General features: G+C 21.8%; 2 protein-coding genes across 3 annotated transcripts; both read right to left on the bottom strand.

The window, feature by feature from the left end:
- Positions 1–1,254: 1,254 nt before the first annotated feature.
- LOC124432481 (odorant receptor 13a-like) lies at positions 1,255–8,450 on the bottom strand. The gene is given in 8 exon segments (XM_046981464.1): positions 1,255–1,305; positions 1,789–1,944; positions 2,764–2,877; positions 3,888–3,987; positions 5,574–5,895; positions 7,238–7,679; positions 7,681–7,700; positions 8,396–8,450. Coding segments are annotated over 8 exon segments (1,260 nt in total).
- A 1,190-nt stretch (positions 8,451–9,640) lies between these two features.
- On the bottom strand, positions 9,641–14,512 carry LOC124432408 (odorant receptor coreceptor-like). Of its 2 annotated transcripts, XM_046981351.1 has the most exons (4): positions 14,347–14,512; positions 10,722–10,832; positions 9,914–10,069; positions 9,641–9,771 (listed from the first exon to the last, which is right to left on the bottom strand). In XM_046981351.1, exons 1-4 carry the CDS (start codon positions 14,362–14,364, stop codon positions 9,721–9,723), a joined length of 336 nt encoding a protein of 111 aa, XP_046837307.1. In that variant the 5' UTR covers positions 14,365–14,512; the 3' UTR covers positions 9,641–9,720. The 2 variants fall into 2 exon arrangements, with proteins under 2 accessions (XP_046837307.1, XP_046837306.1); XM_046981350.1 differs by lacking the exons at positions 9,641–9,771; positions 9,914–10,069; positions 10,722–10,832 and adding exons at positions 11,246–11,560; positions 12,477–12,924.
- Between the last annotated feature and the right edge of the window lie 1,192 nt (positions 14,513–15,704).

Genomic DNA, 15,704 nt, shown 5'->3' with positions numbered 1-15,704 from the left:
ACACGAAGATAATAAAGTTCGAAGGTGAATCGTTTTATATGATCTTTATTGCGGTTAGATTTAAACTTGTACGATCGCAGAAAGAGAAGAAAAAAAGAGAAAAATGAAAAAAAGATAGGAAATACAAACTTGATACGAACGAAAAAAAAAAAAGAAAAGAAAATTCTAAATGGTAATATAATAATATGTTATACTTGTAATATAATAAATAAAAAGTGTTAAGGACAACTGTGTTGTATCATGTAACGTGAATACTTTTGTTTTGTTCGAAATGAATCAAAAAGAAAGAAGAATAAAAAAAATTATATACATATATATATTATTATATATATAAAAAATTATATAAATTATATAAACAATTATAAATATATATATATATATATATATATATATATATTATATAAAAATTATATATATATAAAAGAAAAAAAAAGAAAAAATATATATAATATATATAGTTATATATTAATAATATACCAATATTATATTATATATTTGTATATGTATATATAATATATCTATATATTATATATATATACATATCTATAGCATATATATATATATATAATTGTTTTTTCTTAGTTTATATATATAAATATACATATATATATATATATATATATATATATATATATATATATATATATATTTCTCTGGTTTAAAATAATTCGGAAAGAGAAATACAAAATAAAAAAATAAAAAAAAAAAAAAAAAGAAAATTTGAAACGAGCGAAAATATTCGTGAAGGGAAAAATTTCGACACCAACATTAAAATGAAAGAGTTTCTTATTTTCTTTCTTTCTTTTTTTTTTTTTTATTTCCTTCTCAACTTTTTTCTTTTAATATTTCTCATTCATAAAATGATATTGTTTAAAACGTCTTTTATTTTTTTTTTTTTATTTTTTTTTTCTTTTTTTAATTGATACTTACAAATAAGGATAGAATTAATCGAATGAAAATTTTAATAACTATTGACAATGGTTCAGTTCCAATGATAATTTATTACAATATTATTTATCTTCAGTTTGGGACATCTTCTTTTCATTCCAATATATTTTTGTTACACTGAAATAAAAGTAAATCGACGATTTGATCATATAATTCAGTAAAATTGTTCTATATATATATATATATATATATATATATATATATATATGTATATACAATATAAATATATTTACATACATATTTATTACTGTGCATTTTCCTTTGATCTTCTACACTTTACCGTAAATTATTTTTCGTTTTTATACGTCAGATAACAGTACGTAACATTGATAAATAAGCCATCGAAGTTTTTACAATCTGCATAAACAAAGAATTTATATATATATATATACATATGTTTTATTTATTATATTTATATAATTATTATAATGTAAATATATATTAGGTTGGAAACTATGAAACGGGCGTTTTTGTTTAGTTATTTGTTTTCATTCAACGCACGTTTCATAGTTACCAACCTAATAAATAATTATTATAATATATATTATAATATATATAATATATATATATATATATTATATATAAATATATATATGTATATATCTATATTTATATATATTTTTATATATATATATATATTTATATATATTATACATATGTTTTGTTTATTATATTTATATAATTATTATAATGTATATATGTATATATATATATATATATATATATATATATATATATATATATAATAAAGTTTTATACACATACACAGATAAAGTAAAATAAAATAAAAATTATAATATAATATAATATTATAAAATATGTACATGTAAAAAAACGTACACCAGTGAAACCATACAATGAAAATGTATAAAATTTGCCAGCAGTCAAGTTGAGATATGTTTGCGAACAAATTATGCAAATTAATAAAGAAGTTTTGCAATTTTGCGGCATTTCTTCCCAATTACAGTGATAATACGACTCAGCTAATTTCTTGCTCTGTAAAAGTAAAATATATTAAAATTAATATACAAATAAATTATTATTTATTTCTTACGAATTATTTATTTTCATTATCATATAGTCATATCTACACATACACGCATATATATATATATATATATATATATATATATATATGTATATGTATATATTCCTTACATACATTTTTAAATAATTTATTTGATTTATTTAATATAATATAGAGTATGTCTTATTTTAATCGATATTATGAAATATTATCATGTCCTTTCGATTTTAATAAACAATCATTGGAAATAAAAGTACTTAGATCTGAATAAATAAATTTAATATTTTTTATATCTATTTCATAGATGGCACAATTGAAAATATTTTTTTTTTTAATTTCATCAAGTCTCATGCCGATTTTGAAGTTTAATAAACCTTATAATTAATATAAATATTAATATGAAAATTTTTATATTAATTAATCGATTAAACGATTAATTTTAACAATTGATGATTTAGTAATTTTTTAATAATAATTTCTTTTTTATCACACTTACACAAATACACACACACACACACACACACACACACACACATATATATATATATAAAAATATAAATAGAAAATTAATATTTAATTTAAGATTATTAAATAATAAATTCTTATTGAAAAGTGAATTAATTTCTTTGCAATTAAATTAATGTCAAAGTTATATATTTTCTTAATTATATAAGATCAATGTTTAATCTTGTTCATTGTTTATAATAAAATTATTAATTTACAAAATTTTCTAACATTATTATTAATTGACGAATTTACAAAATTATTAAACTTTTTATTAAACTTACCTCTTGCATTAAATATTCTCCTATAAAACAATACTCGAATATCAGCAAAAATACGACTGCAGCGTAAGATGCGAACGTACACATGACGACAAATTCAGATTTATTGTCTTTGCTCTGTAAAAAATTAATTTATAAATATATTATTTTTACATGTATATAATTTATATTAATATTTTTTAATTGTTAAATATATATATATATATATATAAATAATAAATCAATACAAATATATATAATCAATATCAATCCTAACAAATCAGTTGAACATCTGGTTTGTTAGGATTAATTAAAAAAAAATTATAAATATATATATATATATATATATATATATATATATACATATATATTTTTATTTATATTTTTATATGTATTTTTAGATATATTTATATAATTTCTTTATATACAGATATATTATATATTATTATATATAATATACAAAATATTTATAAATTAAAAAAAGCTTCATGATTTCATGTGTCAAATATTTTATTATACGTACAATTAATATATATATATATATATATATATATATATATATATATATATATTTAACAATTAAAAAATATTAATTAAAAGATTTAAATTATATTAAAAAAAAGTATTATTAAAAAATTCTATTTTCGTAATATATATATAATTATTAAAAAGAAAAAGAAAAAAAAAGAAGAATTTGGATCATTAACTTTAATCTTAAAGCTTGTTCGATAAATTTTTTTTTTTAAATCAGATTGATTGAAATATCTTATTAATTGAAAAAAAAAAGTCAAAAATTCTATTGATTTACTATTTCTCAACCATCTCCTTATATAATTTTTTTCCGTCTTTTTTCCATTATAATATTTTATAATAGAATAACAATATAATTCTGTTTTTTTTTTTTTATTAATCTGTTAATATTCTGTTTTATTTATGAATATAAATTTTCAATAGACTTTTTTTTTTCTTTTTTTCTTTTTCTTTTTTTTTCTTTCATTTTTTTTGATAAACTTTTCTTTCTGTTCTTTATCTTTTACAAGAAATATCATATCCTTTTGATTTATAATCGACATGTATTTTTTTTATTTTTCTTTTATATTTTTTTTTTTATTTAGTTTAATTTTTCTATTTTTTTTATATATACGTACCACGAGAGTAACGTAGGACGAAAGACCCAATCTAATGCTATTTTGTACGAGATCCAAGAGTATTACAACGTTGAAAATCTTTTCTATGGATTTTACCATCCTACGGATTGTAATGGCAAAGTTATAGAAAAAAACAAAAAAAGAAAAAAAAACAATCGTAATAAAATTTTTAACAAAAGAGATTTTTACATTAAATATCGATGACTGAAACATTTGTGAACATAAGTGAAATACTTTTAACATAATAGTTCGAACGTAAGATCTTTATCGAGTGATATTTCTTTTTTCCTTTTTTTTTTTTTTTGATGAAAGATTTTTAATGATTATAATTTGTCCTTTTAAAGGTCATATACTTTTCACGAATAATAATATTTTTCAGTGGACAACAATGATTATTTAAAAGTTTTTAATAAAACGATTGTTAATAAGATTGTAACATATTTAACTTAATAACAAATTTTAAATAAAAGAAATTGTATTAATAAAAAATGTTTAATAAAAAGGACATTTATTCAATGAAAGACATTCGATAGAAATATAATATAAATAAAGAAAAATAATATTTTATAATTTGAAAATAATATAATATATATATAATGATTTATTAAAAATTTATATACGTACGTTTCTATATTAAATTAAATATAACATATTATAATTTAATAACTTGTATATATATCATGATAAATATAATATGTGTATTATATTAAATATAATATAATTACATGTATGTCATACATATATATATATATATATGTATATATATACATATATATATATGTATATATATATATGTATATATATATGTATATGTATATACATAAGAAAAATATATATTATATATATATATCATAATAAATATAGTATTATATGCATATATATATTATATATTATATATATAATATATATATATATATATATATATATATATATATATACATAAATAAATTATAACACTGTAATATACTATATTAAATGCACATAATAAATATAGTATTATATGTATATCAGCATATATAATATGATTGTGTATTATATTATATATAATATATATACTTGTATGCTATATATATATATGATATATATATTATATATATTTTATGTATATATTATATGTATTATATAAATATATATACATATAATAAATTTATATATAAGTATATATATTAGTATATACAATATGATTGTGTATTATATTAAATATAATATATATACATGTATGTTATATATATATATATATATAATATATATATATATATATATATATATATATATATATATATAAATAAATATATATATATATACTTTTATGTTATATATATATAAGATATATATTATATATATTCTATATATATATTATATGTATTATATAAATATATATATATATATATATATATATATATATTAGTATATACAATATGATTGTGTATTATATTAAATATTATATTATATATATATATATATATATATATATATAGATATATATATATATATATATGTATATATGTATATATATATATTATACTTTATATAATATATATATTACATAAATATACATATACATACATTATTATTATATTAGATAATACTGATAATAATATGCAGGCGCACATACACACACACATACACGCATACACATATATAAAATAGTAATAATAAAATTTACATCAATTACTCAATACTCACCAAATAAGCTGTATATGTGATTGAACATGGCGACGTATCGCATCGTTCAATTGATCTTTTGGTTTTGTATTAAGCATAAGAATACGTTGTCTCATCATTGATAATTTCCCACAAACGTGAAGTACTAGCGTCAATATAACGCACGTTGTTACCGTGTGACAAAATCCACAATATATATACGGCAGTTGAAAAATATATAATAATATATACGTTTGGACATTAGTAATATGATACAATTTTACTCCTTTGAATGGCAAAGGAAATATATCCGTATTGTTGGCATAATTTGTTGCTGCTGCACTAGCGGCAGCAAGATTGATCTCTTAAACATAATTGATTAAAACAAATTTTAATAGAATTTGATAATATGTGAATGAAGAATTTTTTTTTTGCTTTGCATTGTCTTACACTTTTTGTTCTTATTCTCCTTATTCTTTTTTTATTTTTACTTTTTCTTATCTTTTTTTTTCTTTTCTTTTCTTTTTTTCTGTTTTAATCGTACAGAATATACAAGAAAAATATATATTATATATGTACATTTCTACATTAAATTAAATATAAATATATAGATTGAAAATATCTTCGAATATATGGAGATAAAAGAAGGAAATTAAGGCAATAACAAAAAAAGATATATATATATATATATCTTTAATATATATATATATATATATATATATATATATATATATTCATTACAAATAAGAAAATTTGTTCCTTGATAAATGCTGTACGATAAGAAAATTAAAAGAAGAAAAAAAAAAAAATTAGAAATGTTTCGTCGAACAATATAATATTGTGGATAATAATCTCTTTTGTAAGTTTTAATAAACTATAATTTTTCTTTTTTCTTTTTTTTTTTTTTAACCATTCAATCGAACGTTTATGTAAATAAAATAAATATTTCTCACAATATTATGTTTTATATAGTGCATTATAATTTTTAAATATGTTATATATATTTATTGTTTTTAATAATACTTATATTGATCCAACAAAAAAATTATATGTATATATATATATATATATATATATATTAAAAAAATTAATTATTATATTGAAAATAGAATATTTATATATATAGATGTATATATTATAAAATAAATATATACATAATATATATTATATATTTATTGTTTTTAAAAGTACTTTGTGTTTTTAAAAAATTAAATATATAATCTTATATATAATGATTAATATTATAAAGATATTAATAATTATATATATTATATTCATATATATTATATATATATATATATATATATATATATATATATATGTATATATTATGTATATTTATTGTTTTTAAAAACCTTCATTAATTTATCAATAAAAAAAATATATATATATATATATCAATATGTAATAGTATAAATATTAATAAAAAAAAGTTAAATACTTATTATTATATATTAATGATTAATCTTATAAATATATTAATATTTATACATATACTATATATATATACATATATATATATTAAAAAATTAAATTTTAATATTAAAAATTAAATATTTATATATATATATATATATATATATATATATATATATATACATACATATATATTTATTAAAAAATTAAATTTTATTATTGAAAATTAAATATTTATATATAAATATATATATATATATATTATAAATTTGAAAAAAATATATATATACCCATAGGATGTAATAACGCATGAAGAATATTTGGCAATGGTTTAAGATACATCGCCGTTATTGTGAACAACGAAGTTGTCGATGCGATTTTCGACAATGTGTTCGATATATGATTATAATGATGATAAACTGAACGTTCCTCGTTATTTTCAAAGTATCCTCCGTTATTGACAATTTCGTTCTTGATAGTGACGATCAGTGTTGCCAAACTCGGATGAAAACGAATAATTATTATCATTAATAACGACAAACTTGACACTAATGTTTCCAAAAGATTTTCAACCATAAGATGTAGGTCGTCTATTACATCATACAAATCGATATATGCCAATGTGATTTGTATCGAGCAATAAACGGCATATATTGCAAATTTAACGTAACTATTTCTCAATGGCCATACACCACCGATCGCGAAGTATCTCTCGTGAAGTAGAAAAACGTCGACGATTTCGATCGGTTTGATCTGAAAATAATGAAGAAAAAAAAAAAAAAACAAAAAAAGAAAAAAGAAAAAAGAAGAAAGAAAAATGAAAAAACAGAGAAGAAAAGGAAAATGAAGAAACAAAGAAACGAATTAGTGGGAATAGAGATATATGTTATTCTCTTGAATCTAAAAATATTTCTTCGATTAAATACGAAAAAGGAAAAAAAAAAGAAAAGAAAAAAAGGAAAGAAGAAAAGAAAATGATCTACGACAATATATAGCGTTTGAATTTATCTTATTTTGTTTTGTTTTTTTTTTTTTTTGTTCTTCAGAAGAATTTTATGAGATCGTCATTCACATTTTTATAATAATAATAATAATAATAATAATAATAATAATAATAATAATTATTATTTATTTATTTGACATTTTTGATTAATATTAGTGCAAAAAGAAACGAAAAAAAATGGTAAGATAAAGATGAATTTGTTTAAAAAAAAAAAAAAAAAACAAAGAGAGAGAGAGAGAGAGAGAAAGAGAGAAGGATAGAAAGAGAGAAAAAAAAGATAAATCTATCATCAAAATCTCTGGTTAATTCTTTTGTTTATGATTTATCCTTCTTTTCTTTTCTTCTTTTTATTTTTATTACTTTTTCTTCTTTTTTTTTTTTTCTTTTCTCTTATTTATTTTCCAATCGAAATAACGACAAGCTACGATATTATATCACGACTTACTTTCTTCATGACGAATTGTCTTCGAACGAGAGCCACGTTCGAACTGACGTTTCATTTCTTTCTATCTCTATCCCCCCCCCCCTTTCTCTCTCTCTCTCTCACTCTCTCACTCTTTCTTTTTATTTCTCTCTGACCCATTCCAAAGGAACCAAGAAATTTGTGGCTTCGGTTTATTCGTTAAATAACGAATCGAGTTTAGAAAGTCAATTTTCTTCTATCAAATCGATTTTCATTTTAAATGTCCTGACCTGCCTTCTACCCTCTTCTCTCTCTCTCTCTTTCTCTCTCTCTCTCTCTCTTTCTCCCATCGTTCCTTCTTTCTTTATTTTTCCTGTATTCCACGTAATACACCATAGCAAATAGTAATTATCTTATCTACATGCGAAATACGGCTTGAAGTTTATAGAGTCAATGGAACGAAGTAGAAATTAAATTCTCTGTTTCTTCAACCTTTTTTTTTTTCCCCTTTTTCCCTTTTTCACGTTTCTTTTTATTCTTTTTTCTATCCTTTTTTTTTTCCTTTCTTTTTTCTTTTCTTTTCTTTTCTTTTTTTTTCTTTTTTCTTTTTATCGAACGTTTTTCTTCTCCGCTCACTACGATATGTACGAGACAACAAAGTGAGAGTTGAAAGAGCGAGAGGGAGGGGGAAAAAAAAAAAAGAAAAAAAAGAAAGAGAAAAGGAAAAACTCAAATTACAGACAAGTCAGTCGATTTAATTTTTTTCTTCCCTTCTTCCCACCTTTCTTTTTTTTTTTTTTTCTTTTAACTTTCAACGTGTCCCTCTCAAAAGCATTTTTATTTTTTTCTTTTGCGTTGAACGTGTTTTCTTTTTCCTTTCTTTTTTTTTTCTTTTTCTTTTTCTTTTCTTTTGGTTCTTTTTTTCTGTTCTTCTTCTATTTCTTTTTTTCTTCTTCAATTATCTTCAACGGAGACAATACGCGCTGCGCATTATTATTGCTCTCTACTTTCCTTCTCTCTTTCTTTTTCTCTTTTCCTTTCTTCGTTTTGTCGATTTTTCTTTTTTTCCCTACCACGTATAGTTTTAGCAAACACGGACGCACAGTACACGAAATTACGAGATAATAAACAAAGTAAAATAAAATATCTTTAATATTATCATTTAGATAAATAACAGTGAGCTTATCCCTCTTAAATTTAATGTTTGAAATAAAGAAACGTAACGTCGATTATTTAATCAATTTTATTATTTCGATAAGATACTATATCTACTTTTCATTTATTTTTTCAATTTGAATGTAACACGTAAAGTTCTCTACTGTTTTTTTTTTTCCTTTCCTATTTAGAATTTTTTTATTCCGTTCTCTTTACATAAACGTCCGTAGTACGGATAAATACGCCATTGATGTCTTCACCACCTAAAAACGTATGAGAACATATAAATAAAGGATATTAATTATGAAGATTCAGAAGATTATATATATATATATATACATATATTTATGGTCAAAAAAGGATAGAAGAAACGAAGAAAAAAAAAAAAATTTAATTTTTACTCACATCTGTGTATGTAGTCAACGACAATGCGAAGAATTTGCCGACGGTCAGTTCCATTTGTTTTGACGATCGCATCATACAAATGTGCATTAATTTAATCTCCTCTTGTGATACGTTGTACCATTTGCAGTGATAAATTGATTCACCGAAGGATGTGCTCTGTAAAATACGTTTTTAAATATTTATTAATCTGTAATAAAAATTTTCAATTATTTGTGACGGGAAGGGGTGGAACTGATAAGCATGACAGGTCAATCAGAATTATAAAAAGAAAAAAAAGAAGAAAAAAATTTGTTTCCAGATATGCTCCTCAAGTCATGAATTCCAGAAGTTTTGAAATATTACGTTAAATTTTTTCGGACACAATATATATAATTTATAAATTATATGAATGTAATATGTATAATATAATATAATACTGTGCGAATATATATATATATATATATATATATATATATATATACACATTCATTTTAAATATAAAAAAATGTTGTAAAACAATAATATCAAAAGTATGTAATAAGAAAATAAGAATAAATAAATATAATAAATAATGTATCAAAAATATATAATATATATTCTAAAAAATATATGAAAATATTATATATGAAATTAAAATATAAAAAATAATAGAGAAAAATAAATAACTATAAACAAATAGAAATAAATGTAAATGAATTATAAAAAGTAAATAATTAATATTTATGTGTATGTGTTTGTGTGTTTCTTTATCTGATAGTGTGTGAAACGATATGATTGTATCAGTAGCATAAAATGACATAATTGCATGAGAATGAGAAAATTTACATACTTCATTAATAAGAGACTCTCCGATATAGCAATAAACCAATAGCGAGATTAAAACACGACATGCAATGAAGATAAAAGCGATTAACTTTCTCTGCTCTCTTAGCGTTATACTCTGGAAATAATAATAATTTAATCTAATATTTTCTAAAAAATATTTTCAAGAAATAAGCAACAATAAAATGTAGATGTTGAATTTACAACGAGCGCGTCGTAACCAAGAAGACAAAGATGAAGGGTACTTCCCATTAATTGTTGTAAAATCAGTATGTTGAAATTACTTTCCAAAGAATCAGCTAATCTGAAACATTCTACATAGTATATGTATACATATATAAATATATATTATATATATATATATATATATATATATATATATATTTATATATTTATATATATGCATATATTTATTTTGTAAATTTCATTAATGCATTCTTTTATTTATTTTATTCATTAGTATTGTTCTTATTATTATTATCATCATCATCAACATCATTCTTGGTAATATTATTATTAATGTTTTTGTTGTTGTTGTTGTTGTTATTTATTATTATTACCGTACTAGACGTATGTGTCGCAAAATTAATTTCTTTATTCGACGTTTACGATTCTCCGGATTCTCCAAAACGTGTTTTACTTTGCAGGAAAGTGCAGAGAAAACACCACTGACGTGGAGTACTAAACTGATTAATAGACAATCAGTTCCAATGTAACCGAAGATTATAATTACTACGGATAAAAATTCATATAGACAAAGAAGAACGTAGATTGTTAGATTTGTCGGTTCGATCAGCGGAGGAGTTTTGTATGGCAATACGTATCCGTAAGATGAATTTGCAATGACTGTAAGTAACAACACAATTATAAATGAAACATTTTATTTTATTGGAAACTTTCTTTTTTTTTTTTTTTTATTAAACGATAACTATAGAAAAAATTTAATTTCTCTATTTTAACTAATAAGAAATGATATCTATAAAATCAATTTTAGATTTTTCTCGATACAATAATATTATAATTTCTTATAATATTATCTATAATTGCTTTTAACAAGAGAAAATAATTTTAGTTATAATTTCTTTTTCCATCTTATGAACATTACTCTTAACGAAAAATATAAGGATATGCAATATTTTTTCGATTAAAAATATTTTTAAACCGTACAAAAATTTTAATTTCTTCTTTTAATATTTGAAATAAAAATAATATTAAAAAGTTATTTTACGTGATTAAATTTTCTAAGGTTTCTATTTCGGACACCCGATATATGATTATACTATCTTCTGTTAAAGATAATATATATTTGATGTAGAATATAAATAAAGAAAGAAAAACAATTAGAAACAAGAAAAATCAACAAAAGTATATTTCAATATATATTAAAATAAAGTATTTTAAATTTTCAAAATTATAATAATATAATAAATTGAAAAAAAAATTATACAATTATATATAATCGAAATAAATTAGAATATTTAAAATATATTCACTAAAAATTAAAACAATGAAATTCGACAGTCATTACAATAAAGGTTATTCACGAATATAAAAAAGATGATAAATGGAAAGAAAAGGAAAACAATTGAAGAACATTTAGAAAAATTACTGATCGAAATGATAAAGAACAAATAAATAAATAAGTAGTCGAATGTAAAAGAAAAAAATTATTATACGACGTAAAATAAATAAATGAAAAAGTGAAAGACAAATAAAATCCATTAGTAAAATATGATTTCGATTTAATTATAAAAAAATTTACCCATTTCAATGTTGGTAGCTAAAACGGACAGATAAGACAGCATAACGGTTGTGGTGCATGTTACTAAAGTGATCTTAACGAGCTTTATACTAAAATTGTTATAATTTAAAAAAGCAATCTTTTCCTCATCGGTTTTGTATCTTTCTGGAATAAGATCGACTTTGATTTCCTTAAAAATTTCTGCCAACGAATTGCTATTCATTCTGCATATGGATATCTTCAATAGCGCCATAAAATTGAACAAGTTCTCTTCAAAGCAAGCAATAGCATATTCCATATCCGATATGTTATCGCTAATCGAGATGACTCCCATTGTACAATGTGTGGCCAAGTAAACAGAGAAAAAAATGAAAATCGGCTCGTGAATCTTTTCTGGCCAAATTCCCGCGCAATGTAACGTAAGTTTGTTCAAAGCTAACACCTTGCTGGTACTTCGAAAGTCAAGCTCCTAAAACGAAGATTTTCTTACTTCTCTTATTCCTTTTCTTTTTCTTTACATCCTTTATTTCTTTTTATTAATTTTTTTGTTTCCAGTATTTCTTTCTTTTAATCAATTATTTAAGTTAATTAAATCGTTTAACTTTCTCGAGAGTTATTGATCAATTGAATTTTTATTGCACTATACTTTTTGTTTCGTTTTGGTCTTTTTAAATTAGTCAATTTCAACGAAACCAAAATTTTATTTTTGTAAATCTTTCCATCTATTATGCATTTTTTATTTTTTTCAATTATCTAATTAAATATTCTACTTCATTGAGGTCTAATGATTAATTGACTTTTTCTTGCATATTTTTCATTTATTTCTTTTTTTTTTTCATTACTACTTCGTATAACAAAAAAGAAAATTAAGATAATTTTAATATTTCCTTCAATATAAATTTTCAATATAAGATTTTTATATCTTTTAGTATAAGTGAAAGAGATGCAGAAAGAAAATATTATTTATTACGAATCGCATTATAAAAAATTTTTATACTTCATTAATTTATTTTTTTTTACTATTACATATGAATAGTAAAAAATTGAAAATATATTTTTCAAAATACGGATGGAAGAGAAAAACAACACGTCATTTGTTGATATACTAAGCAAAAAACGATTCGTGCTCATTATAATTTACTTAAAATAGAAAATTATATATTAAAATCAATTTGACAAAAACAAAAGCACACACGCGTATACGCGGCCACGCGTATTTTTCTGTAATCTTACTTGATCGTCTGAAGGACAAGAAAATTGATAAGCAGAAAAGAAAGGGAGAAAAGAAAATAAATTGTAGAACATATATTCACCATTGCTAGCAAGAATGACACATAAATTAAAGAAAACAATGTAACTTCTAAACACCGATCGAGAAAACTTTCTTTAAATGAGTGCACTCTATGATTTATTTATTTAGCAATTATCTCTGTAATAGAGCTTCATCAATATTTCCTAATTTTTTTCTCTTTATAACTTTATGGTAGTCACATGTAGACGTGAGTGGAGATACATTCACTACTATACACAAACTGAATAATTTTAAAAATCGATTAATTGCATCTTAATGTATTTCAAACGAACATTTTCCACTCGGATCATTAAAACTTTTTACGGTACGATAGAAAACTTTCTTCTATGAATTATTTGCTCTTATTGTATATAATTTGATAAGAAGAAATAGAAATTATCCACAAAAATCACTAAACATCGTGGCGAACAATTTTTATTCGTTTTTCACAATTTTCTCGTTCTTTTCTATTTTCTCTCTCAAAAAATCACTTGTTAATATATGATCTAGCACCTCCCTCAACACACTCGCATAACGTGACGAGGACATGAAAATATTAACAAAAAAAAATTCTTGTTAGGACAACGAATGCGTGATCACCTGTTCCTCTGGATACATCCCTGATGTTGATCACTTGACTATTATGAAATTAACCAATCGTTCCTTTTCGAATTCGGCGTAATTTTTCTTTATTTATTCTGCCGTTAATGAACGATTGTTATTGAATGTACGAGACAACTACGTATCAATCGAATTCGAGTCGACTAATGTTCCAAGGTTAAAGAATAAATTCGAGAATGAAAGGTCGTGTAGCTTTTGCAATGGTTGGCTGGAGGGAGATGTAAGTTGTGGAGAGTGGGGGTAAAATGCAGGAACGTATTAGTGTTCGACAGTTTCGTGTGTGGTGCGTGATGATTTTTAATAACCTCGGATATTCTTTTCTTTTTAATTTTCGAAACTTTCGAAACTTTTTTTTGATTGTTCGTCGTTTCGTTTCATTCTTCTTTTCCTTTCCCTTTTTTTTGGTTTCCTTCCATTGCAATTATCTTACCTACAATGTGTCTAACTTCGGTCTATGTCTTTTCTTTTCCTTTTTAATAAATGGAACGTTCTTTTTCGAACGTTTTCAGAACGAAGAGACGTGATTTAAACGTTAGAATTTAATGATCGTTTGAAGAGTCGTATGCATTATAGGAAAAAGTATATGATAGCATTAGTATAGCACATGCAATGATATGATTAAGCAGTGTAGTTGACGTTTCAAGCTAAGGAAAGTTTTGCGTTTAGTTTAGACTATTTTGTATTTTCATTTTCGTTTTGTTTTAAAATGTAGATCGCTATGGTAAATTTTACGATCTATTTAGAGGATTTTGAATTCTTTTTATAATCGTAGTCGCTAATTTATGTTACGATAAAGTTATGTGAACAGTTCAGTCGATTTTAAAACATTTCCAATTCTTTTTTCTTTGTTTGATAATAGTGTTTCGTCGAAAGTTTAATGAAAAATTAGACAATTTTGAAATGTTTTTATATAATATTGGACATTACCAATTTATGCTACGATAAGTATTGTTATTAATTTAAACGATTTAGCGATTTTTTTTTTATTCTATTTTATAGTTTTGATAATATTGGCCCCTGTCTTATATTACGGAATAATTTCTGCGATCAGTTTAGATATTTCTGAAATTTATCTTCTCTTTTTTCTCTTTCTTTTTTATAATAACTCTTAGATTCTTAAAGGACGTACGTATTCTTCAAGATCTACTGACAGGGAGAGCGAGAGAGAGAGAGAGAGAGAGAGAGTGATAGAGGTTAAATATGTCTCAGCCATTATTTCGTGAATCAGCCCCATGTCATCTGGACCCATTACCTATTAGGAAAATGTTTGCGTATAGTAAGACATTTATTAGGACTAGGATTAATAATTCATGTAAAACAGGTACAATGAATACAGG

This window comes from Vespa crabro, chromosome 25, assembly GCF_910589235.1.
Source record: "Vespa crabro chromosome 25, iyVesCrab1.2, whole genome shotgun sequence".
Lineage (NCBI taxonomy): Eukaryota > Metazoa > Arthropoda > Insecta > Hymenoptera > Vespidae > Vespa > Vespa crabro.
This window is presented reverse-complemented; position numbering and strand designations above follow the sequence as displayed.

Bases quoted from the DNA above. Each gene is read 5' to 3' on its own strand.
- LOC124432408 (XM_046981350.1), bottom strand. The intron at 11,561-12,476 runs GTAAATTTTTTT...TGTTACTTACAG, and splicing joins AGCTACCAACATTGAAATGG to TCATTGCAAATTCATCTTAC.